Below are 26,022 nucleotides of genomic sequence, written 5' to 3' on the forward strand. Positions count from 1 at the left end.
GGAGAGCTGGGTGACTTGCTTAGAGCCTGAGGGTGGGCACCTGCTGATTCCGCTCTGGTTGTCCTGTGCTCACTGCTTTCGGTCTGCCTCATCTGTACCATTAGTTAATTAGAACCGCAAGCAGAAGAAACCTAAGCAATCAAAGCATGCTTTACCCATCTCGTACAATAGTAAATTATTTTAAGTTTTTGTTTGTTTGTTTGTTTGTTTTTTAAAGACAGAGTTTCTCTGTGTATCTCTGGCTAGCCTAGATATCTCTCCCTCTCTCTCTCTCTCTCTCTCTCTCTCTCTCTCTCTCTCTCTCTCTCTCTCTCTCTCTAGACCAGGCTGGTCTTGAATTTAGAAAAATCCACCTGCCTCTGCTTCCTGAGTGCTGGGACTAAAGTCATGTGCCACCACCACCCAGCTTTTATTTAAAAATTTAAAGACTAGTAACAGATGAGTTTTGGGAAATGATGGAAAGTTGGGACACATTCTTAGATTTACTACTTATGCCTAGGACTCAGGAAAATAGTTCACTTTTACCAAGCCCCACACTCCTCATCTTCACAATAGAGGCATAATACATCCTGATTTTGCTGAGAGGTTACTTAAAAGTAACTTGTGTCCTGGATATGTCATGGATATTCCAAAAAATCTTTGATCTCCTCTTCCTTTCTACATCTGCTAAGATCTCCAGAGGGTCCGTTTTGTTGGTTAGTGAGTTTGCCTTGTGAGTCTCACAAGAAACAAATGCTGGGCTGAGAGTACAGGCATAGAAGTCTCTGGAACTGAGCTTTGTGGGTTTTGTTGCTGGCTTAGTTAATTTCACCTAAGTAGAGAGGAGTCTCTGTTCACAATTTCTCACTCTCCTTTTCTTTCTTTTCTTTTCTTTTTTTGATTTTTTTGAGACAGGGTTTCTCTGTGTAGCCTTGGCTCTCCTGGATTCACTTTGTAGACCAGGCTGAGCTACACCTGCCTCTGCCTCCCAAGAGCTCTGTGTGTGTGTGTGTGTGTGTGTGTGTGTGGCGCATGTGCGTGCACGGGGAGGAACTTATGCTATACCTGGGGAGAAATGCAGTTTCTATGTTAAGAGATCTGGGCTAGTAGAACAAAACTTACAGGACTTAAGGATCTCTGGCGAGATCTTCAAGCCCACTCTGCCCTGGGTACCTCTACACCTTGGTACTCAAATGTTCTGGTAGCTTGGGCTTCCTCCTGGCCCGCAGTTTCATCAATTTCTAAAACAGCAAGTAAGCAGCATTGCCAAAGTCACTGCCAACCAAATTCTGGTTCGATACCCACCATCCCAAACCTACAGGCTGATGGCTATAATAAAATATATAAAATGAAAACAGGGAGCCGTGGGACTCGGGGAAGAAGGCGTGGAGCAAAAGTGGGGGTGGGGTCAAGGCCTGTCCAACCCCAGAAATCTCATCCTGAGATCAGCAAGAGTAGGAGGAGTTCTCCCCAAAAACCATGTGTCCCTGCACCCCCACTTTTGGCCCCCATCCCATTCCCACCTCACCCCATGCCCGCCAGGAGGTCATATAGCCCACTACAGCCCCTACCCCCTGCAAAAGGCTTAAGTAGCCTTCATTCTCCCATTAAACTGAGAGTCTGTTCTCAGGGCTCACAGCCACCTGAGGTCTCTTCCCAGTTGTCCCACCTCCCTTCCCCTCTCACATCTTGCTGGTCACAATTGAGGGGCCAATCACGCTGCAATGAGCAGGGAAATGGAGCCTGAATAACAACCAAACCGCAGCCACATCCTCAAAGAAAAAAATGGCTCTCTCTCCTTTTCTTCTGTAGTTTAGATCGCGTGTTCTGTGAGCATGTTGGCAGGACTGAAGAATTCATTCATCCTCTCGGATTTACTGTAAAATGACTTGTCAAATAATTTTAGAAGGATCAAGGACTAAATAAAGACAATGTAGTTAAATGATGGTAAGCACAAATGTGCTTCATGCTCTTGTATATTTCCCCTCTTTATTTTGGGATATTTAAAAGCTCCCAGACCTTTTTTTTTTTTTTTTTTTTTTTTTTTTAAGAACTGTTGGTTAAATAGTAATAGACTATTTATTATCTCTCAATCTCTGTGCAGGGACTAAAGGACACACTTGGGGGTTGTCAGGATTTCAGAACTCATGAAGCCTTGGAGGAGATGATTATGAGACAGGTGGTCCCATTTCCAGCTGCTGAGGGCTGGGGTAGAAGTGTAGGACACTATGAGTGCCCTTAACAGAGGCAACTTAGCCCAAGCTTGTATGGCAAGATTAGACAAGGCTTCCAAACTCAGTGACATCCAACTTCAGTCCAAAGAGACAGGAGGGCTTTCCAGGTATGCGCGGACATTGGAGAAAGAGAATGTAGGTAGAAAAAGCATCAACTTCAGAGGATATGGAAAGAACATAAGAGAACTGTGAAACATGTGGCTGCAGTGGGAAGGACTGACTGGGGACAGGGCTGAGAAGGCAGAGCAGGCACAGAGAGGTGAAGGGAGATCTATCTCAGATCTGCCCCTCTGGCAGCTCAGGGGCAAACCGGATCATGGAGTAACGCAAGAAAAAGCAGAGAAACCCAGGTGAAAGTTAGTGAGCCCCTGGCAATGCTGCCTGCCTGGAGCAGAAGAAATGGGTGTGAAATAGGATTCTGCAAGGCAGACATCAACGAGTCATTTACATAGCAAGTTCATATTGTCTAATTTAAGAAAGGTGTCATTTATGTGCATCAGTAGGGTCGGCCATGCCATGGCCCCCATGTGGAAGTCAGAGAAAAACGTGTGGGTGTTGGATTTCTTTTACCATCTGAGTTCCAAGGACCAAACTCAGGACTTCAGTCTTGGCTGTAAGAGTGTTTATCTGCTGAGCCACCTCACTGGCCCAGCAATCGTAAAAAGTTCAGATGATGCCTGGTGGCAGCAGTTGCACAATGTGAATCTATCTACCGTTACAAACTGTATACCTAAGAAGTGATTAATATGGCAAAATATTATAATATAGGATATATATATATATACATGTATATATTGATAAGATAGATAGATGATAGATTGATCAATCAATAGAAGATAGATAGATAGATAGATAGACATGATAGATGGGTGGGTAGATAAATAGACAGATGGTGATGATACATACATATATACAATTTTAGAGAAAGGCAGAATAAGACAGGAAGGAAGACTGGTGATGATTAGTTATAATCAAAGAAAGACCACAGCCAGCTTTGGATCATGAAAGCCAAGGAAAGCAAGCTTTGCAACAATGAACACAGGGTAGGTAAGTTTAATGGTTCTCTGGGGCTAAGTAAGACTGTGCTTAAAGGTGTTTATTGGTTTGACAGCAAAGAGATTGTGCTAAGTAATATTTTAATCCCAGATGCAAGAAATTGAGGGGGGTGGGGGATGGGGGAGAGAGCAAGCTACAGAGGGTACAGGACTCAGGGAATTATGCAGAAAACGAGGCAGAAAGATTGTAAGAGCCAGAAGAGATGGATGACACCAAGGACAGTGTCTTCCAGACACAACAGGACTGACGCACATGTGAACTCACAGACTGACACACAAAACAGGCACAAGTTTGAGCTAGATGTGTGGATGCAGGCTCCCACTCCTGTCTCAGTTGACAGTCACTTGCAAAGGAAAATAATATTTTGCTCCAATGGAATCTCATCATGTAGGATCTATTCACCGCACTTACAGGTGGGCTCCTCGCCCAGCATTAGATGACCAACACAAAATGAATTCAATGACCTTTTTGTAGACTTTTTGTCTCATATTTCTTTGTTTAGGCATTGTTTTGTCTTATTGGCCTTTTGCCTGCACATCATAGTTTCCCATCTTGTGTTTTCCCTGGTGTGCACGCGTGCATGTGTGTATGTGTGCGTGAGTGTGTGTGTGTGTGTGTGTGTGTGTGTGTTTCTTTAGTCTTTTACTTTTTTAATCCTGGTTTGTTTTGGTTTTGTTTGTTTGTTTGCCCGCTTACTTCTGAGGGGGGTTGAGTTGGATGCCTGGGGAGGTAGGAATGAGCTAGGATGAGCTGGGGGAGGGAAGCCCTAATTAGAATATATTGGTTTGTTTTTTTTTTTTCATTAAAAAAAAAAAAAGAACAGTGGTTCGCAACCTTTCTAATGTTTAGACCCTTTAATACAGTTTTTCATCTTCGCCAGGTGTGGTGGCACACGCCTGTAATCCCAGCACTCGGGAGGCAGAGGCAGGCAGATCGTTGTGAGTTCGAGGCCAGCCTGTTCTACAAAGTGAGTCCAGGACAGCCAAGGCTACACAGAGAGACCTTGTCTTGAAAATCCAGAAAAACAAAAGTTGTAGATCTGGTCACCGAAAGAGCAAGAGGAGAAACAGTGGGATGGCTGCCCTCTGGTGTTGTAGTTGTCGAGGCTGGAAACTTCGGGCTGTTCTAGTGCCTTGAGTAGCTTGTGTGAAGTCGGAGGAGGAGAAGGTGGTGCATGCTGGGAGAAGGTGGATATGGGGACAAAGGGGAATTCAGAAGGCCTGAGATGTCCTGCTGACAGGCCACTGACAAGGGAACAGTGCACCGCAAGGCACTAGCTTTAGAGTCCAACATCAATCATGCTGTTCTTCTGGGCAGGTGGTTTCCCCAGCTGGGCTCAGCAGTCCCCTTGAGAAACACACACCTAGCAGATGCAAACTTTATAGATGCTTCTCCATGGAGAGACGTGGGTTCCACTCATACATGGAATTAAAGCCGCCTCATACTATATAACTTTTTAAAGACATTGTTAAGAGCAAACTAACTAGTTAAAGAATTTCTAATTATTTAGATTATAATGAGATTAACCATGGGGATTGGAACTAATTTACCTGGGTCCTGTGTTGAGGTTTACTGAGATTACTGAGAACTGTCCTCACACATCTTGAAAGCCAGGCATGCTAATGAATGTTTTGTAACCTTGGCACTCAGAAGCTGGGGCAGGAAGATTAGGGTTGTGAAGCCAGCTTTAGCTACATAGCACAACCCAATTTCGTCATAACCAGAAACTGGGGCTGGAGGGATGGCTCAGGGTTGAAGAGCACTTGCTGCTCTGGCAAAGGGCCCGAGTCTGGTTCCCAGCACCCACGTGCAGTAGCTCACAACTGCCTATAACTCCCAGAGATCTAATATCCTCTTCTGGCTTTCTCAGGTACCTACACACACATGGTATGTGTACACAGAGACAAACAAAAAAAATTAAAGACAAGGGCTGTTGCTATAGCTCAGTGGTAGAGTACTTGTACAAGCTCGAGCAAGGCCCTGAGGTTAGCTCCCAGCACTGTAAAACAAAACAGTAACAAATTTCTCTTAATAGCTTCCTGTGTGGTTTGGTGCTGGGCTATGCCCTCCATTCACAAGTCTGTTTCCACTGGGCACTTATGGCCCAAAAGGCACCTGTTGCATTGCGTGTAGAATTAAATTTGTCAACTTCTCAGCAAACTTCCAGTGTTACATATGCCTTTATAAATTTTTCTTTTTTTTTTTTTTTTTTTTTTTTTTTTTTTTTTTTTTTTTGCATATAGAACCAGGATCTAGGTTAGCTATAGTCTAAAATCAGTGCCAGTGGCATATTATAGCAAGGTTCTCCCCCTAAGTGAATGGCAGTAGCAGAAAGAACACCATGTACATCTCACAAATTGGTGCCTGGAGTGGCTGCATCTGTCAAAAGCCCCATCCAAAAACCATGTCTCCTCCTTTCATCTTACTGCGCTTTCTGATGTTACTGTCCTGGTTTGAAAGCCAGCGAGAACGAATGAATCAATGAACAAATATGGTAAACTCTAACCCTAGGGCATTTGCTTTCCCTGCTGATACACCTAGGAATTCAAAGCAGAGCTGCTGATCTGCCTTGCTGTGGCAGACTGTGTTCCATGTCTGTGTTGTCTCTTCTGGTAGCCGCTGGCCATGCGTGGCCACTGAGGACACCAGATACAGCTGTGAAAGCTGGGAAGCATATTTTAGACCTCATTAAATGGTGATTAATTCAGTGTGATTCACATGTGACCAGTGGCTCCTATTTTAGACAGAAGCTATATAAGTGAGCGTGTGTGTGTGTCTGTGTGTGTGTGTGTGTGTGTGTGTGTGTGTGTGTGTGTGATTTCTCTTTGCTTTTGAGATATTCTTTTACTTAGTCTATATGCATAAGCTAAGCTGACTGACTGGTCAGTGCCCACAGACCTACCTGTCTCCAATCATAACGTGGGTCCTAGGAATCACACTCAGGTCCTTGTATTTCTGTAGCGAGAAACTTACTGACCAAGCTCCCTCCCTGACCACAGAAACAAGCTTAGATGGGACCAGAATTTTGAATATGGATTGTGAATAGTGCTCACTCAGGCAGCTTACTCTAGACTAATGGCCACACAAGTCTGGCCTGGTCCTACCATCAGCAAGAGACTGGTAGCAAACGGATTCTGGTTTGTGTTAAAGTGTATATCAGGGAGAGAGATGGGTTTGAGAACCAGTAGTTACAATGTCTCATCTTCATTTCTGCCTGAATACCAGAGTCCTTTGTACAAAAAGCAGAATGTGGGAGAACAAATTTTATTTGACGCCTACTGTGTACCAGCATTCTATTAGCTACTGGTTGTATGCTACCTCCGTGTTTCATTAACCCTTGCATGTCCTACGTGAAACTTTTTCATTGCTTTTAAGTAAGGAAATTGAGTTTCAAATAAGTTAGTGACTTTGCTGTTCCAGACAGGTCATTCGCGTAGTAAGGTACGTCCCATTCAGAACCAAGATTAGAACCCAGGAGAAATGAATCCATAATTCAGTGTTCTCTAACATGTAGAGGCAGGCAGCATCCTCAGCATGACGCTCATGCTTAGAGCTATGACCCCTAGCCTGGGACTGAAGGCGAGAAGAGAAAATACAGTACAGACAGTTCTGCATTCCTTCTCTCCCTGCGTCTCCTGTGTCTTCTCTTCTCTCTCCTTTCACTGCCACTTCAGTTGTTAGACGTTAGGTCTTCTTCACTGTGGTAGAAGATGCACAAGCGATCATTTTGTTAAGACTACTCGAGGAACAAAGTCATATTGCATCACCTGAATTTACATCTAGATGTTTAAATGTACTTATATATAGTACAATAAATAATATAGTATTGTCTGCTTTAATTAACACAAAGAATCTACTGATTCCTGCATTCCTCCCCAATGTGTCTTACAGACGATTTTTGTCTTCTGCATTTATAGTGTTTCAAATTTTTCACAAATAAAAATAATGTGGAAATGGAAGGCTGAAGAGATGAATCAGAGGTTAAAATCAACTGGCTGCTCTTCCAGAGAACCTGGGTTCTATTCCTAGTGCCTATAGGTGCCTCAAAACCCTGTAACTCCAGTTCTAAGGGCTCTAACACCCTCTTCTTGCTTCTAGGGGCATCAGGCATAGATGTGATGCACAGATACATATATGTACGTGTATATGTGTGTGTATACACACACACACACACACACACACACACACACACACACACACACGGCTTGATACATATTACATATCACTCCCCAGGAGCAAAACTAACAACAAAGACAGCAGAAGTCCATGAGTCAGTGCTAGCAAGCACAGTCAGAGGCATAGCAGAATAATAAGCCAGAATAGTAAGCCGGCATTCAAAGCAGGGCTTAGAATCCAGCTGACCAATAGCAAATCACAACAGCCTAGAATCAAGTCTTTCTGGGAGACGTTAGGCTCTTTTTAACCTTTATTGTATAAATCTTCTACAGCAGCTGGTTCTTTTTTTTTTTTTTTTTTTTTTTTTTTTTTTTTTTTTTTTTTAAAGATTTATTTATTATGTATACAATACTCTATCTGCATTAGATCACATAGATGGTTGTTAGCCATCATGTGGTTGTTGGGAATTGAACTCAGGACCTCTGGAAGAGCAGTCAGTGCGCTTAACCTCTGAGCCATCTCTCCATCCCCCGAGCAGGTGATTCTGTTGTTGTTGTTGTTGTTGTTTTGTTTGTTTGGTTGGTTTTGGGTTCTTTTTTGAGACAAGGTTTCTCTGTGTTAGCCTTGGCTGTCCTGAACTCACTTTGTAGACCAGGCTGGCCTCAAACTCACATTGATCCGCCTGCTTCTGCCTCCCGAGTGCTGTGATTAAAGGCATGTGCTACCACGCCTGGCCGCAGCAGCTGGTTCTTAACCTGACAGTTTGTGATTCTTGGGAAGTAGTGTCTTAACACTGAGGCACAGCTAATGTCAGAAGACAGACAGGGCATGAACGTGTTCATTTGAAGCTGAGTGCTATCTGAGGTAAGGGACATTGACCGTCTGTGTCATGTACAGTACAAGCAGCCAGGCAACCCTATCCTGAGCCTGTGCAGACTCTACAGAACTCAGAAAGAACAATGTAGCAAGTGCCCAGTGTCTGTAAGAACAATTAGGGCGTGCGTTCTATTACCATGGAGACTATTTCACTTGAAGAGTAAAAATAAGGCATGTGAAGAGTTTTTTAAATTAGAGGTAATATCCAATTAGGAAGTCCAGAATGTACACAGGGGGTGAATTCACAGGGAGCATGGGGACAGACAGGTCTCAACCCACCCAGGAGTATTATATAACCGTTCACAACCCACATGGTTATGATACATAACCGCTAACTTTGAAATGGACTCCACACAGCAAACAGCGCTAGGGTGGCTAAATGACGGCCTGTGTTGCTATAAACCGTGTGCACAGTGGCACACAGAACTTCCCATAATGCAACAGGAAAGAAGCAGCAAAATGCACAAGGTCTGACAACAGCTGAATGAGAACTGGAAGGAAAAGATAAACATAAAAATGGAGGTGACAAAAATGGAGGTAGTAGACATACAGGATGGGTAAGCTCAAGAGACTGGACCATTAGCATCCTCTTCCATGCTCGGTCTAGAGAGGAGCTTCCTTTGCTTTGCATAAAATATGAATTAAGTGCTTACAGCATTGTGCAATGACATCATCACTTCCAGCGAGGAGCCACAGATGTCTCTAATGATGTCTTGGAAAGAGACTATCCAACCACTTTGGGTTCCTGCTTAGGACAGCATAGTCCCCACACTATAAAGCAAAGCTTACCACATTCAGTAGCACTGATTTATTTAAAGGACTTGATATTTTCATTGTGCATTAAGATGTCAAAATTTGAGGCATAATTTTTAAATTGTAATCCTATTTTAAGAAAAATTATTTTGGGTTACATTGTTAGAAAGGGAGAGAAGAAAATTGTGGTTGGGAAAACTGGCATTGCTGGCACACACACACACACACAAAAAGGAATCATTTGCCTGACTGTGGCTTCACCGTGATTTTAACTGTTAGGAAAGTGGGATTATTTTATTATGGTCACAAAAGGCTTTGAGAATAGATTTTGAGTTCAGGCTGCCTTTGTAAAGTAGCAGGTAACAAGGAGAAATGACTTCCTGATATACATTGTTGGATTGGGAAAGCATGTAAATAATGAGAGAGAAGGAGAAGCCAGGCCAGGGTCTCACTGTGTGGAGTCCCGAGCATCAGACCCTTCTAAAGCTCGTATTCTAGGGCGTCGGCTAACTATCAAATGAAATGCAAGTCCCTTAGTAAAGCCACCAGGTCATACTGCAGCCTAGCCCAGTGTGGTGGCTCCTAGCTGTAATCCCAGCACTCAGCAGGCGGCAGCAGGCCGAGCCCTCAAGTCTGGAGCCAGCCTGGTCTACATACAGTGAGATCCAGTCTTAAAAAGAACAAAGCAAAAGACCAAACCACAGAAACACAGCTTTGCTTCTGCCTTCTGAGGATCTTCCTCTGCGTTTGATCTGCTCACACTACTGTGCACGTGTGTGGGAACGCCCCAGTGAGCCACCTTACTAAGTATAGCCGGCACATGTTAATAAGATTGAAGCAATTACTGAAAAATGAGGCATCATGGGGTACACAGAGACGTGAGGAGTGTGCGTTTGAGACCAGCTCCATAGCAGAACCCTGTCTCAAAACCCGACAAAATCATCAAGCAGAAACGAGTAGATTCATCACAGTTTTGGAAACATGGATAGAGACCAGAGACTGGCAAAGTTCCAGAAGATGGAGAGGTCACTGGGTTATATTTCTAGGTAAATAAAAAGAGCACAGGGCTGGGGAAGTGCCTCGAGGAATAAGACCGCTCACCGCTCTTGCAGAGGAGAGGACTCCAGTTCCTACAGGACACATCAGGAAGCTGACAACTTTCTGTAACTTCAGTTCCAGGAAACCTGTTGCCTTCTTCAGGGGTGCCACACTCACATAGTCCACACTCACACAGTGGACCAGACCCATGATATATAACATACAGACATGCAAGAGCGTGCACACACACACATGTGCACATGTACGCACACACATATGTACATAGTGGAGCAGATACATGGTATGCAACATACAGACATGCAAGAGTGTGCACACATGTGCACACATACATGCACACAGTGGAACAGACACACGATATACAACATATAGACGTGCAAGAGCATGCACAGACACACATGCACGTGCGCGCACACACACGCACATGACAGAAAACTATCAAGTGGAGGAAGAAAACAGGAATATAAAATTTAGGAGAGGCAGTTTTGGGTTTTTTTTGGTTTTGTTTTATTTCGTTGGTTGTTTGCTTTGTTGGTTTGTTCCAAGACGGGGTTTTAGGCTGGGGAGATGGCTCAGCCATTAAGGCTAGACTCACAATAAAGACAGCATTTCTCTGTGTCACCCTAGCCATCCTGGAACTCACTCTGTTGACCAGGCAGGCCTGACCTCTTACTTAAGAGATCTGACTGCCTCTGCCTCCTGAGTGCTGCAATTAAAAGCACACACCACCACCACCTGGCTAGAGAGGCAGTTGTAAGCACAGAAGAATTAGGCACAGGAATAGTGAAAAGCCATGAATTTCTGAAAATGGGTCAAGGGTAAGGTGGAACCGAATGAAAGAAGCTTCCCAGTCATGTTTTAACATGTGTTTTAACACATCACGGATACAAGGTTGTTCACATGCGTGAGTAGGTTGGAAGGACGGAGAACACAGAGGCTTCCTGTTGTTTCACCTCGCCACATTTCTGGTAATATGAATCTGCTGGAAACCGAGAGGCAGTTGGAAAAGAATTAGGCAAAGTTGACTGGGTAGATCATTTAACTGGACAATTTTGTAAAGAGCAAACATGACAAAGATGCGCACTATCTTCAGACATACTGAGGAAGAAATTAGAATCAAGGTTGTGGCTCAAAAGATGCCAGGGAAAATAGACCTAGTTTCTAATGTACTGATAGCTTGCCGCTTCTTTATCGGTGGCACTTTCTAGGAGGGCAGGATAATGCTTTTGTTAGGTAATTATGTAACGTGGGCAAATACGTTAGAGGGATGTGACAACTCAAACATGTCTTACTTGCGTTTACAGGTTGCACTACCACATATCACAGTATTTATATCATACCAAAGGTCCACCGAAGCCCATAGCAAAGATAAATAATATATTGTAGCCCAGGCTGGTTTTGAATTCACATCTCCCCTGCCTAAGTCCTTGGGATGCCAGGATTGCAGGGGAGTGCCACCATGTCAGTTAGTTATAACAATGTTTTTCAGTCAAAACTGTCCTATAACAAAGCATTGATGCTGAGTCTAGCACTCAGCCATATAGCTCTGAGTGACCTGACTTGTGATTTGGGATAGTACCCTGTCTCCCTGTAGCCCAGGCTGGCCTGGAACTTGTGCTAGCCCTCCTCCTCGCACTCCCTGAGATTACAGAGCTGTGCTTCTACCCCTGGCTCTGACCGACTCTTGGACTTGGGTCACTGTTAGGTCTTGTTCCATGTTATAAATGACCGTGGGATAAAATTAGAAGATGGGGAGAAATTGTCCCTTTGCTTGTGTGAAGGGAAAGGGAAGTCACAAGAAGCACGGTGGGTCTCAGGGGACACTAGGACATTGCTTTTACGTCTTTTTTAGGTACACTCAGTTTCCTGTCTTGGTATTATTAGCAAAGCTGTATTTCTTCTCTTAATCGGAATGCGTCCTCTGTGGAGTATTTGTTCAGGGCATGACATAAGCACGGATCTGCAGCTGTTTCATAACCACTGTGAAGTCCGTTGGCTGCACTCCACAGCCCCGCATCCAAACTTCAGGAGCAGTTCTCAAGCGCTCTGAGTGTGGGCGGAGTCTGCTCTGCAGAGGCTGCTTACCCAGTGCTGAGGCCAGCCCTTGGCGTGCAGGATGTGAGACTGCTGTTCTGCTGGGGCTGCTTCCAAAGTGGCCAGCCAGAGAAACTGCCTTTGGTTTGGTTCATTTCTTAGCTTGTCCGCCAGCCTCAGTGCATACTCCCTGTGGAACTGCAAGTGTTCTAACCATCAGCAGGAAATAGCAATGTTTTGAGTCCTTATTTCTCCCAACCCATAGTTCCCCATGAATCTTAAAGCTGTTTTAGGCAGAAACACTGTGATTCTGCCTTTAATGATGAAATCTGATTATAGTCAAAGTAGTTGTAAAGACGAGGCTGTGGTGGCTAAGCGGCCCAGGCTCTTCCTCTCTCAGAACTGCTATACTGTTCCACGTACACCACTGGGATTCATTTGACTAATTTGCAACTAGCTCCCTTGCTTCTTAATGAAGCAATGAAAGTTCTTTCCAAGTGGTACTTAGCAGACGGGGCCCAATAGAGAAATGAAGAACAATTTCTACCCAAATGCTCGTCAAAGAGTCAAATAGAAGAAGCCTTTGCTAATGCTGGTACCTGGAAGTAGAGCCCATGTTTCCCATTCAAAGGCCACCAAATGTAATGTCACTCTTATCCTGCAGAGTCCGGCAGGAGGGAAGTCTAAGCTAGGTTGCTTAGGCCCGGAAGTACTAAGGGAAGATTTGGAAAGATGATCTCGAAGTGACAGGAGACCACTGGAGATGTCTTTAAAAGGAAGGAAGGCATGTGGACATGATGTAGAGTTTCACTGAGAAGAAAGGAAGAAACTCTCCAGAAAGACTCAGGAGGAGGGGGCCACATAGCAGCCTGTGAGGTGTGGAGAGGGAAGGAAGGGTCGGACAAGGTGAGATGAAAGAACAGCTCGAGCGAGTGAAAGCCAGGGAGGCACAGGAGGGAGCAGAAAGGTCAGATGGGAGCACAGATTGTGAGTCCTGCTCAGAGGGACTGAAAATGGCCAAGAAGAGGAAAAGCACTCTTGTTACATGTGGCAGAAACCGGTGTTGCCCAGCTAACTCGGACTTCTCCTCTGGGAAGTAAGTGGGACACTGTGTCACGGGCCCATGTTTGTACAAGGTGCCTCTGAAAAGCCCGGTGGAGCCTTGACTTTCCCCTTGCTGTTGTGGCAGGTTCCTCCCTAGAACAATGCACATAGCCAGCTGAGGCCTGTTTTCTGCCGCCTTTTCTAAGCTCTGCGACCAGAGTGTTTGGCAGCCCTGCAGAAAAACCCCAGTGTTGCCAGCAGCCCTCCACCTGAAGCTCTCTTGTCCCCATGCTGAGATGACTCAACAGCCTCCCAGGGCCTTGGCATGCAGATGTGAGCAGAAAGCAGTGTCTCTCTCTCTGATCTCAGATTCCAGAGCTGTGAGGTGTGGCTGGAGAGGAGGAGAGGCAGAGCCCAACACACAGCGTGATTGGCAGTCTCCAGCCACTAATGCAGTCCTGTGGCTCCTGCTGAGAACTTTCAGGTCGAAGTATATCAGTGATTTTAAGCTTGGGATACTTGAAAGTTAGGCTTTTGAGGTTGATGTTTTCTCTGCAGGTTGTTCTGTCTGGTACATGAGTCCCAGAACCCAATCCTCCCGTGCTGATCTTTCTTTCTTTCTTTCTTTCTTTCTTTCTTTCTTTCTTTCTTTCTTTCTTTCTTTCTTTCTTTCTTTCTTTCTTTCTTTCTTTCTTTCTTCTATGTTTCTGCTTTGCCAGCCCTATGCTGTGGACATAGAAAGTGAAAAGGCAAGTGGTGTGTGTGTGGTAAATCAAAGATGGCCACCAGAGGGCGCTCACACATTGTACAAAGGCCTTTCTAGACTAGCAGTGGTGCACGCCTTTAATCTCAGGAGGCAGAGGCAGGCAGATCTCTGTGAGTTCAAGGCCAGCCTGGCCTACAGAGCAAGTTCCAGGACAGCCAGGGCTACACAGAGAAACTCTGTCTGGAAAAACCAAAAACCAAGAAAAAAAGAAAAAGAAAGAAAGAAAGAAAGAAAGAAGAAAGAGAAAGAAAGAAAGAAAGAAAGAAGAAAGAAAGAAAGAAAGAAAAAGAAGAAGAAAAAGAAAGAAAGAAAGAAAGAAAGAAAGAAAGAAAGAAAGAAAGAAAGAAAGAAAGAAAGAAAGATAGACAGGCCTTATCTAGGCGTTCTAACCATAGTTACAGCTAAACTTCTAACAAAAAGTTCTAACAAATCAGTCACATGGCTGAGGAAAGCTCAGCTGCCTTCAGTAGTCTGCTGTCTTTTGGCTACAGCTTGGGGAAGTAACTTGACAACCTTCCAGCTAAACCCAGTCAACCTCAAGCTTTACAGGCAACAATGAAATGCTGCCTCTCCCCTAACCCAGTAGATGTGGCCCTAATTGCTTGTATGCTACAGTAGAGAGCCAACAGGGTAGTGCTGTGTGAGAGGATACCTCAAAATTTGCTATTTTGTTATTCTTATAGTTTGTAGATCATATATTAAGGAAGGTCACAGCTGGGTCGTCGTCCCTGATTTGTGTGTAGCTTAGCCTTGGTGACAGGATTCTTCTTCAGTCACATCTTTGGATCCCTGCCACCCTGTGTAGTCTCTCTCCCTTTCTTTTCTCCATCTCCTCATGGTGTCCCATCATCCTCAGGGGCTCTGCACATAGCATGTGGTTTCATAGCCCAGGTAATTTGGCTTCAAATGACTGACAAGACACTGAAGCAAATGCTGCTACCAGGTCTTGGTCTAGGCCAACCATTATATCTATTGATCAAAACGAAGCTGTAACACCCTTCCAGATTCAAGGAGATGAGAAATAAATCTTTTTTTTTTTTTTAAGGCATGAATGAATCATCATCATCATCATAATAATTAATAATAATAATAACAACCACAGGGGACAAAACAGAACCTAAGTTTACATGTCAACATGTTTGTTCATTAGAAATCTTATTTTATGAATGAAGATGCTAAGGCTAAGAGAAGTTAAATAATTTGGCCAGGGCTACATGACTTGCAAGCACCCGCACCTAGATTCAAACGGAAATCTGAAATCCACCCATGACTTCTCTCTACTTTGCCATTCTTTCCATCAGACATATGATATATCGTTTATAGTTTTTTTTTTAATTCTATAGTGCCATCTTTAATAGGAATAAAGCACAGGCGTGCGCGCACACACACTGCAACTCTACAAATCTTGGGCCATAGACCTGTCACTGAACCAACCTCATAGCCAAATTCTGCTAATCCCCCAGATTTAAAGAACTATTTATTCCCCCAGCAGAAGGGAGCCGCAATGGTATTCAGTGCCCGTGCTCTCTGCACACAGGATCATTTCTCGTTTGGGATGATTCTGTTGCTGATGGGAGGACTCTGAACAGGCAGGAATTCAGCCTGGAAGATGGCTGAGTAAGCGTTAATCCTGAGAATTGATTCTAGGCCAGTCAGCTGACTGATGATGCATTGTGTGCCCCCTCTAAGTGCTCAAGACTGAGTAAAACTGAGATTCCAGGCTGGAGAGACAGCTCACTGGTTAAGAGCACAGGCTGCTCTTCCAGAGGACCTGGGCTCTGGTCCTGACACCCACATGGTGGTTCACAACCATCTGATACGCCAGTTCCTGGGAATCTGACACCCTCTTTTAACTTTTCCAGAACCAGGGATGCGGATGATGCTTAGAGATACACACAGGCCAAACACTCAGGTACAGAATAAAACTTAAAACACTGAGATCCCTTCAGATGTCTAGATCTGATTCCTTTAGATAGAATAAAATGGAAGCTTCCTGAAGGAGGCCCACTGTGAGTTTGTGTGCTACCCTCCGTGAGCGACCCCTTGCATCCATGCTCCCAGTTCACATCCGTGTTCTGTAGATGTTGAGTCAATACACAGTAAAGACGTGGAGATGCTGGGTACTCTAAGATCTAATTAAAGCCACTTCTGATGAAACAAACTACAAACACTAATTAAAACCTCTCTGGTGGAAATTGAGTCTTAGTTCATAATTTCCAGTTGCATTCCTTTTCTTCCCCCCATAATGAAGTAAGCTGCTTTAATTTTCTTTTTAGAAATTTTCTTTAGATGAGGTCAGAGATTGGGGGATTTCTTTCCCTCCCCTTTGCTTCCAGCTGCTGGCCTCTTGTTCCCTTGACACACTGTAGGGGTTCAGGGATGGGGGGGAGGAGGCATCCCAGAGTCACAGCTCTGGGTGGTACACACCTGACTTGACAGAGGAGCCCCAGGCTTATGAAGACCCTCCCTCCTGGGATCTCTGGTTGCATTTCATGGCCTGGGCCCTGAGTGACTCTCAAAGTCTAGAGATGCCTGGTACTTGATAGAGGAACTGCTCCGCGGCTTCTCCTGGCATCGAGGTCACACTAAGGAGTCTCTGCTTGGTTTCAACCTTGCAGTATCAGATTCAGCTAACAAAGCGCAAAAGGTTGGCTGACATTTGAGAACCCCCGAGGAAACCTTCTCTTGAAAGTGTTGGAATCTTCTGGAAGGTTATTGACTTGTTAGCGGTAGTAAGAGCACCGCTTCATTTCTCTCCCTATCGGACTAAGCCCTGCGTGCCTCCCACCCCCTTTAAGATACACTATCCAGTCACGTCATGAAGCCGTGTTCCTGTTTTACACGGAAATGAAGCAGGGGAAAGGACATGGAGGAATTTCATCAATTCGGGCACAGACACATTTTAGTGAAAGCATTCCAATGGCCATGTCTGGAGCTCGATGGGTGAATTACAACATCTTGGCATAGTAAAAAATGAAAACAGATTTCAGCTTTGAATACAAATACCAAAGAGTGCCTGTGGTCTCCTCTCCCCCCAGAAGGCATCCAAGAAATGGACACCACTAGTTGAGGCTCACACAGAAACAAAGTCACTAACCACAATAAATCAAGATAGAAAAGTCTTTCTTTTTCTGGTAACCCAAAATCATAGTAATTCTTCCCCCTACCCCGTAGCTCTTTTTCTCTCAGCCATAACTTATTTCTGTCCTCATTTCTTCCAATCCCTCATTCCCATGAACATCTCTCCGTTCCCCTGCATAGCTGCTTCTTCTTCTTCTTCTTCTCTTCTTCTTCTTCTTCTTCTTCTTCTGCTGCTGCTGCTGCTGCTGCTGCTGCTGCTGCTGCTGCTCCTCCTCCTCTTCCTCCTTTTTCTCCTCCTCCTGCTCCTCCTCCTCTAGTTTTGCAAGACAGGGTTTCTCTGTGTAACCCTGGCTGTCCTGGACTCACTTTGTAGACCAGGCTGGCCTCGAACTCACAGTGATCTACCTGCCTCTGCCTCCCAAGTGCTGGGATTACAGGTGTGCGCCACCATGCCCTGGGCTTCCTGCATAGCTTCTGATCTCAGTTCTGCCTCTCAGCCTGGGCCTCACTCTAACATTCCTTGCTTCCTACATTCCTTTGACACTAAGCTATCTTCTTTTGCCTCTGACCTTCTGCTATCTCACCCTTCCCCCTCCCCCTTCCCTCTTCCCTTGCCCCCCCCCCCCCCCCCCCCCCCCACCTCCTTTCTCCTCCCCCTCCCTGACCAGGATTCTGCTTTCTTCTTCTCAGGTTAACCAGACCCCAACAAACGTCGGATGATGATGTCTTTGACATATGACAGGCACATTCATGCCCAGCTCTGCCACATCCTGGCTGTGGATCTCACAAAGTCATCTAGCTAGTTACCACCTTGACAAATGGGACTTAAAAATAGCCCCATTCTTTGACATTTCTTTGAGGATTAAAATACTGACACACTGTAAAGCATTTGGCCCATAAAAAGGCACTGGAATATTAGGTGCTGTTCTTACTACAATTCGGGAGCATTCCACATGTGTGCCCGCTGCTAGCACTACTACGAATGAATGGTCTCTAACGCTGGCTTCCAGCCAGACTTTTACAATGGGCTTTGAAAGCCCTGCACATTCTTGCCTCTCTGTGATCTTTCTGACCTAGTTTCCAACAGCTATCCCCTGTTCTCACCACGCACATCCAGGCACACTGTCTGTGCTACCAACACTCCTGACTCTCCTCTTGTTCCTTAAGTCGATCTCCCACCCCAGGGCCTTTGCACGTGCTGTGGTCGATGCCTCTTTCCCTCACTTCTAAGTCACAAGATACGTTTCATTATTACAGCAATGCTTGCGCTGGCCAGGCCACGTAAACTTATATTATGCCTTTTTTTGTACCTCTTCTCTCAGCTTTATTTTGTCCTCTGGCATTCCCCACCATCTGACACACTGTTTATTTTCTCTATTTACTCCCTACCAAATGCACATTCTGTTGTTGTTGCTATTTTTGGCTTTTCTGGCTTTTCTTTTTTTGGGTTTTTGGTTGTTGTTGTTGTTTTTTTTTTTTTTTTTTTTTTTTTTGAGACAGGGTTTCTTTGTGTAGCCTTGGCTGTCCTAGACTCGCTTTGTAGACCAGGCTGGCCTCGAACTCACAGCGATCTGCCTGCCTCTGCTTCCCGAGTGGGATTAAAGCAGTGCACCACCACGCCCAGCCATTTTTGGCTTTTCGAGACAGGGTTTCTCTGTGTAGCCTTGGCTGTCCTGGACTCACTCTATAGACCAGGCTGGCCTTGAACTTACAAAGATCCTCCAACACTCCCTGAGTGTTGGGATTACAGGTGTCCACCCAGTCAAATATACATTCTTACAAGTAGGCATAGGTTCAGGAGAGCAACCCTTACCACCACAGTGGGTGTCTTTGGTTTCTGCAAGCATGGCTGCTTGGTGTTCTGTATTCATGTGATAATAAATTTGTCATTATGTTCATTACTCTGCATTTCTCTGGAAAATGTGTTTAACACTCCGAGATGTAACCAGATGCTATAGTTCAAAAACACATTTTATTTAATGGACTGGAACCTGACATTGCAGATTTGATTGAATGGCTGCAAAAATCATAATGTCCTGTAAGTGGCTTAAAATTGCAACCACATCATGTTCTGCAAGTTATTCCAAAAAGACTAAACCTAAGCTTTTAAAGATTTAAGAAAAAGTAAATTAGATAAAGCCCAACACAGAATCCTTACCGTATATGGCAGATTAGTCTATATTTTTAACACCATGCAAATCTTGCTGTTCTGCTGGCATACTGGAAGGAGACCTGCCTTCTGAACAAACTAACTAAACTATCAGCTCGTCTCCTGAGCAACATGCAAAGACAGATGATCTCAAAAGTCAGTGCTAGGGGCTGGGGACAATCCCTCTGGAGCTGAGTGCTTGCTGCTCTTCCAGGGGACCCGAGTTTGGTCTGAGAGAGAAGTAAGTAATTTGTTTTGGTCTTTTAGAAAGCTGGTACTCCAGCCCTTGTGAGGCAGAGACAAGCAGATCTCTGCGAGTTCAAGGCCAGCCTGGTCTACATAGTGAGTTCCAGGACAGCTAGGAGCTACATACTGAGACTTCATCTCAAACAAAACGGAACAAAATGCCAAGCACTAGAGGAACAAACTCATGTAGGTTGAATCTGAGAGAGACCATTTATCAGCTTTGATTAAATAGATTGCATTATCTAAAGCCAGGAGGCATGCCTGTAACAAAATAATTCTCATCAGGCCCAGAGAAAGCACTAATCAAATCCCAGCTCTGATGTGATTTCAGGGACAGCCCACCAGCCAGCAGACGGTACATTTATTCAGTGATGTAATGTGAGGTGTGTAGCGTATTTTAGGTCATTGGTAAATAGAACCTCTCATTCCCCATTGGAAAAATATAATAGAGCAGCAAGCATTTGGGAAATGGCCTGTCCTGGGGCCCCAGAGGTGACTGCCAAGTGAAATCTCCTGTCTGTATTTAGAGGTGCTAATGATGTTGAGAATCCCCCATCTGGGGTGGTACAGCAGCTGTGAATGCCTTTGACAGTGATGAAGATCTGCACCCATAAACACATCCTAAGCTAGAAAGGCCCGAAGACAAAGGTGCTTCCGGGATGGAATCTGATTCACAGCCGGTCCTGGGTCATGAGTTGCTATAGGCTCTGCCGGTATAGTTTGTTGTTGTTGTTTTGTTGTTGTTGTTGTTGTTATTTCTCACACCAAGGGCATTGCAGAGGGGGGCGGGTTGGAGAGAGAGAGCAGTTGGTGTAAAATACACAACTGTTGGTGCCCTCTGTCCGATATCCCCCGAGAACTCTTGGCTTGTGTCTCATCGGGTCTTCTTTGCGTAGGTCTGGTTGATCAAAGCTCATGGTGGTTTTCCCCTTTGGCTGTTACTATCCAGCCTCCGACTTTCTGTGCCCTGGGTCTGCCCTAGAAACCCTGCTTGTCAAACATAAATTTTAAATACCTCCAGTTTTACTTTTTGTTTTAGCTCTTTTTTGTAGAGTTTGGGCAGGGTGTCAATCCAGCTGTGTGTGCTATGTAAGGCATACTCCTCAATTACTACACTGCCCCCTTCCAAGACTTCAAGGAGCATTTTAGGGCAAATGCTTACCAAGCCCCATTAGCTACTGTCTCTATGTAATAATATCTTCTCTTTCCTTTAATATCTTGGTTTCATCGGAAAATTCATGGCCTCAGCACGAATTGCAGCTTTTCTTCCTCCTTGAAAGATAGATGCCTTTCTTTCCTTCAGCAATCATGGATGGGTCTGGCCTGAAATCTACCCCTTAAAATATCTTCAGAACAAGTTATCAAACCGAGTACATACTTTTCTCTCGATTCTTATCTGATTCAAACTTTTGTGTGACATTTGGCCCTAGAAACCGGTTCCTCCCAGTGAGGTCTCTTTCCTAGGACCTGGAGCCCTAGGCAAACTCCTTCACCACTTCCTCCTCCTTTTGCACCTTTCTCTTTTTATCACTCAGCCTTTAAAACATTCCAAAGATCTTGTCTTACTCTGAGAGAGAAAGAGAGAGAGAGAGAGAGAGAGAGAGAGAGAGAGAGAGAGAGAGAGAGAGGCTGTAGCTTCAGCAATCACTTAGGAGGCAGTTATCTGTAAATTAAAGTATATCCACATTAGACACAGCTGATAAGGTTGAGGCCCACACATATTCAGCAAATATTAAAGGACTAGTCCTTGCGTGTGAGGCCCACTGTAGGTTTTCCTCTATGACTAAAATATATTTCAAAAACCTTTCTTTCAAAAGAATAATTTAATCTGTATCCCTACGCTTGCAAATTATATTATCTACTTGGTCAAGTCACAAGACGTTTCTGTCTCCTACACCACCTACCCTTAACTCACACCCATCACCTGGCCCATGTCCAATTATCTACCACATCCTAACGTTTATATGCTTTGAATTTTCTAATATATGCTTGCATCTATAGCCCTTTGACCTGTTGGTTTAAGTCTTCGTTGGTTTGGGTTGGTTTGTTTTAGGTTTGGGAGCTGGTTTTGATCTTCTCCAGTCCAGCTTCACAAGCTACCATTATCACAACTTGGTATGCAAATTTCATCGTTAGTTACCCTTTCTGTACTTCCTGTTTGCAGATCACTTTCTGATTCAGACCAAGCTCTTCAGCGAGCCCTCTTCCTGTTGGCCCTGCCACTGCGCACTCTGCTTTCCTTTGGTACAAAGCAGTCCGCAGTGTTCAGCAGAGAGTACACCCTTTCCTGCCTCCACAAAAAAAGCCTTTCCACTCCATCCTCTACTCTTCTTTTTAATGACAGCACCGCCTACTGGATCAGCATCTCAGCTGATGGAGCAAAAAACTCTGATATCCAACCACTAACAAACTGTTCCTGCCCTAAAACCTTCATTGAACAAATGAATGATTACATTCATTCAGTGCCTACTGCCTGCCAGGCTGTGTTGAGGGAGTGGCAGTTAACACCGCAGTGGAGGGCACTTCCCTATAAGAAGTGCTTGGTTCAAGGGAAATGATCCGAAGAGGTTACTATTGTTACTAATCATCCTAGCCTGGTGTCAGCTGCCCAGAGAACTGAGATCCTCCTTCCTACTTCTGCTGTGAGTTTGGTGCTGATCTTAGCACTTGCCCTGTAACTGCATTGTACCTGCCCATTACCTTCAGCCCCAGAAGTGTGTTGAGGTCAGAGCCTTAGGATTTGTGTGGTTTCTTCTTCTTCTTCTTCTTCTTCTTCTTCTTCTTCTTCTTCTTCTTCTTCTTCTTCTTCTTCTTCCTTCTTCTTCTTCTTCCTCCTCCTCTTCCTCCCCCTCCTCCTCTTCCTCTTCTTCTTCTTCTTCTTTCTCTTCTTCTTCTTCTTCTTCTCTTGTTTTATAAACTGCTAGGACTCAAGAAAGGGATTTGTGTTAAATTTCTGGGATTACAGGGTATCCGCCACCGCGCCAGCTTCCTTCAGCCTATTTGGTGTTCCTCTTCTAGGACCCAGACCTAGAGAGCAGTTGTTTTGTTTTGTTAGTTTTCGTTTTGTTTTGTCTGGACCTTCATCCCTACATTCCACTGGGCCTTGAGAGGATGGCCTCTTTCCACCCTTGTTGGTGGAATTCCCAGGACAGGCTCCCCAATTCTGTATCATCTTCTCCCCAAAGTGGAATCTGCCTTCTTCCTTTTTCCCAAGCCTAAATCGGAGAATAGCTGCCAGGGAACCTGATTTATGGGGAGAGGAATGAAAACGCATCTGTTTAATGTTTTCAAATTATTACCCCTGTTACCCCTGCATCCTAGGGGTAATGGCTGGTCTCAGGAGCTCTCCAGGCCCCTTTATAGTAGTATGGCTCAGAGCAGCCATAGAGGAAGATTTACAAGAGCCTGAGAATCCCTCCCCTGCCTGCCTGCCTGCCTGCCTGCCTATCCCTCCCTTTTCATCCTACCAATGAAGTTTGTAGTCATTGTCCCCTCCTTGAGCAACTGGCCAGAGGTGAGTAGAAGCATTTACTCTGCAAACTACTGAGAGAGATGAGTTTAAATGAATGAACTGCACATTCAAATTTTGACCAAGTTAATTCTCACCATGGTACCAATTATGTTTCACATCTTTAAATGTGAGATCATTTTTGCAAAAGCGAGCTCCATCCAAGAAGCCCCATTGAGAGGGCCCAGTGTGGAAACAGGAGGTTTGGTCTGTGGGTAATGTCTTTCAAGGCTAGACTGGCTGCAGGAAAGGGAAAGAGAAAGTGTTTGCTAAAGTCAGTAGAGAAATCGACAGGCTGGGGTCAAGTAACAGAAATAGTAAGAGGAAGGGTGGATTGGATCACCCCAGCAACGGCCACACTCCCAGATCCCTCCAGCTAGTTGCTGGATGTGAGTGAAACTTGGTGTGCTTCTTGTACTTAAAACATCTCTTCCTGTGCGTTAGTAAGCCTCAGGTTGGAACTGGATCCTGGTTGTATGAGAAACACAACCATCGTAAGATGGATTGGGATGAAGGAACCAGTTTTTGTCCTGTGGAACTAACTGAATAAGCAGAAAAAATTAAAATTATTAAAATAACTGGCCAAACTAGAGTATAAAATAAAAAGGAAATGGGGAGGGGCTTGCTTGAGATTATCATTACCATCTGGGCTGCGAAACATTTGATTCCAATCCCAGAAGCTTGACACAGAAATAACTTATAAGTGGGGACACATGCTGTTGAATTTTCAGGAATGACACAATTTTTGTTATTAATATCTGAATCCCAAAACGGGGAAGCTGAAAAGCCGTATAGTCATAGCTGAATACTTTCGCCCTTTACCCTCACTCATATGGTGCCAATTTTTTTTCCTCTCTTTCCTATGGAAGAGACGGATGTTCTAATGAAGAATCTTTAAAACCTTCTTCTCTCTGGGAAAGGCAACACTGATCCCACGCAGGGGCTGTTTAGAATCTATTATTGAACCCTCAGGTTTTGCACAGTGCTTGCAATTCTGTACACAGCCATCTCTTCACAAAATTTTGGACAAGTACCTGAAATATTCGCTTTTGCATAGGTTTGTAATACCACAGATCATAGTGTGTGGTCACACTGGTTAAAAAACAAAACAGCAGCCTGGTCTACAAAGAGTGTACAGGACAGCCAAGGCTGCGTAGAGAAACCTTGTCTGAAAAACAAAAACAAAAACCAAAATGCGTCTTTCGCAAGTCTGGTTTTACCATTTCCTGTGTTATCTTACCTAGTTTACTCATTTTTACAGTGGGGACAATGGTTCCTGCCTAAGAGACAAATTATTTGAAAACAACTGCACTGCTAAAACAGCCTGAATGTTAAGCTTCCAAATGTTCAATGAGGTGGTCACTTGTTTAATTCACATGGTAATAAAGGACAATCAGCGATATGAATCAGAGGGCAGGAAAAAGGATTAGACAACATCTGAGTTTGGGGCAACCATAATCCTAGCGCTTGGGAGATTGAACAAGGTGGTAAGTTCAAGACCAGGCTAGACCTAGCAAGAGCCTGCTTTAAGAAAGAAAAAAAAAAATGGTCTCCTATGATGGTGATACTGTAGACTGGTGGTTGCGTAAATAATGTTTAAGCTCACTTGGGGAATTCTTTTGCACAATCATTTAATTTGCAACGGTCGTCCTCACAGTATGGCTTCAGAAGATACAGCTTCCTCACAGGTTTCTTTCTTTTCTTTTCTTTTCTTTTTTTTTTTTCTTTTTCTGCTCCTTTTAAGCAGGAGGCAGCTGCTCTGGGGGGCAGAGGACGCGGGAAAACTTAACCCCTTTAGTCCTCCACCTTTTCTAGAAGCTAGCCACCAGGTCTTTGTGGGTTTGTCCTGCAACCTGACCACGTTTCCTGTCCAGGGGGCCTTGGAGCTTCCCCAGGCCTGGGCATGAATCCTTTTGTGTGCGTACAGCTGCAGGGGCAGCTTGGTCTGAGAGGAAACAGCTAAAGGAAGAGCCGGATCGCAGTCGGGCGCAGGGCGGGTCCATGCCAGATGCCGGCCAGCCCCTTGCTCTGTAGCCTGCAGCCCGGGGCGCTCAAGCTGTGCGGCTCGGCGTGAACCAAGGCAACTGACGAGTTAGCGGGTTGCTATGGCGACAGATGGGCACGTGACCGGCCACCGCCGCCGCTGCTGCAGGCGCCCTGACGTGAGAGGGCGGGGCCTTCGAGGGCGGGGCCTTGGGAGTGCGGGGCCGGGCGCGGAGCTGGAGCAGAGCGCGGCTGCAGGGTGAGCAGCAAGCAGCGGGGAGACACAGCCCTCAGCCCCAGTCAGCCTCCGCGTGTGTTCCCTCTGTCGGGAGAGCGCCAATGCCCGGGCCGACCCAAACCTTGTCCCCAAATGGCGAGAACAACAACGACATCATCCAGGATAACGGGACCATCATTCCTTTCCGGAAGCACACAGTGCGCGGGGAGCGGTCCTACAGGTACTGGCACGGCAAGCTGCGGACGGTCTGTCCCGTTACGTAACGCAGAGGCCGGGATTGCTTGGTTGTAGGGTCCAGTGTTGGTGGGGTGAGCATGGAGGCTTCAGCGGGTGAATAGGTTTGTTGCATGCAAGGGATCTCCTTCCATCTCTTTCCTGCATGCCATCTTCCCTCATCCCCGAAGGGACACAAGCTCTGCACTTCCTCTCCTTCTTCCCTTTTTAGCATTTAAAGGAACCATTAGGTGGCGGGCACTAAAGGAGCAAACAAACGGGAGAATGGCGAGAAAGGGAGGATGGTGAGGAGCGCGCTTGCGCTTAACCTGGGGGACCATGCAGGAAAAGATGGAATCCTCTAGATGAAGCTGCAGTGTGTGATGTTAAACCGCCAGATTGATGGAGCTTTGTAAGAATTCTGCGCGCTGATTGGTGCAAGGATTGACAGCAGAGGTCACAGTGTCAGACGTTCACCAAAATTCTCTCCATGGAAGCCTAGGCTGATTAGAAAGAGACTGTACTGTTTCAGATCTAGGGAGGGAAAAAACCCCAAAAAAACAAAAACAAAAAAACCGGCGCCGCTTCGCATTTTCTGAAGAGTTTTATGGCCTCTGCATGGGTGGGGGAGCCCTTCCTTCTTAGTTACAGTAGAAAGGTGATTCCTGATATTTTGCTGCCGTCTAATTT

At 45.1% G+C, this 26,022-nt stretch overlaps 1 protein-coding gene across 4 annotated transcripts in view; it reads left to right on the forward strand.

Annotated features, from left to right (window-relative positions):
* The window catches only part of Mapre2 (microtubule associated protein RP/EB family member 2), a 144,346-nt gene that overhangs the window by 26,824 nt on the left and 91,500 nt on the right, over nucleotides 1–26,022 (forward strand). Inside the window, exon 1 of one of the 4 annotated variants that reach the window (XM_051163775.1) lies at nucleotides 25,101–25,339. The exons of the other annotated variants lie outside the window; for them this stretch is intronic. Coding sequence (XP_051019732.1) covers nucleotides 25,221–25,339 — 119 coding nt within the window. The 5' untranslated portion in view covers nucleotides 25,101–25,220. Of the gene's footprint in view, nucleotides 1–25,100; nucleotides 25,340–26,022 lie in introns of those variants that run through there. 4 annotated transcript variants of the gene reach the window in all.

The sequence above is a fragment of the Acomys russatus genome, chromosome 20 (genome assembly GCF_903995435.1).
Source record: "Acomys russatus chromosome 20, mAcoRus1.1, whole genome shotgun sequence".
NCBI classification, from domain to species: Eukaryota; Metazoa; Chordata; class Mammalia; order Rodentia; family Muridae; genus Acomys; species Acomys russatus.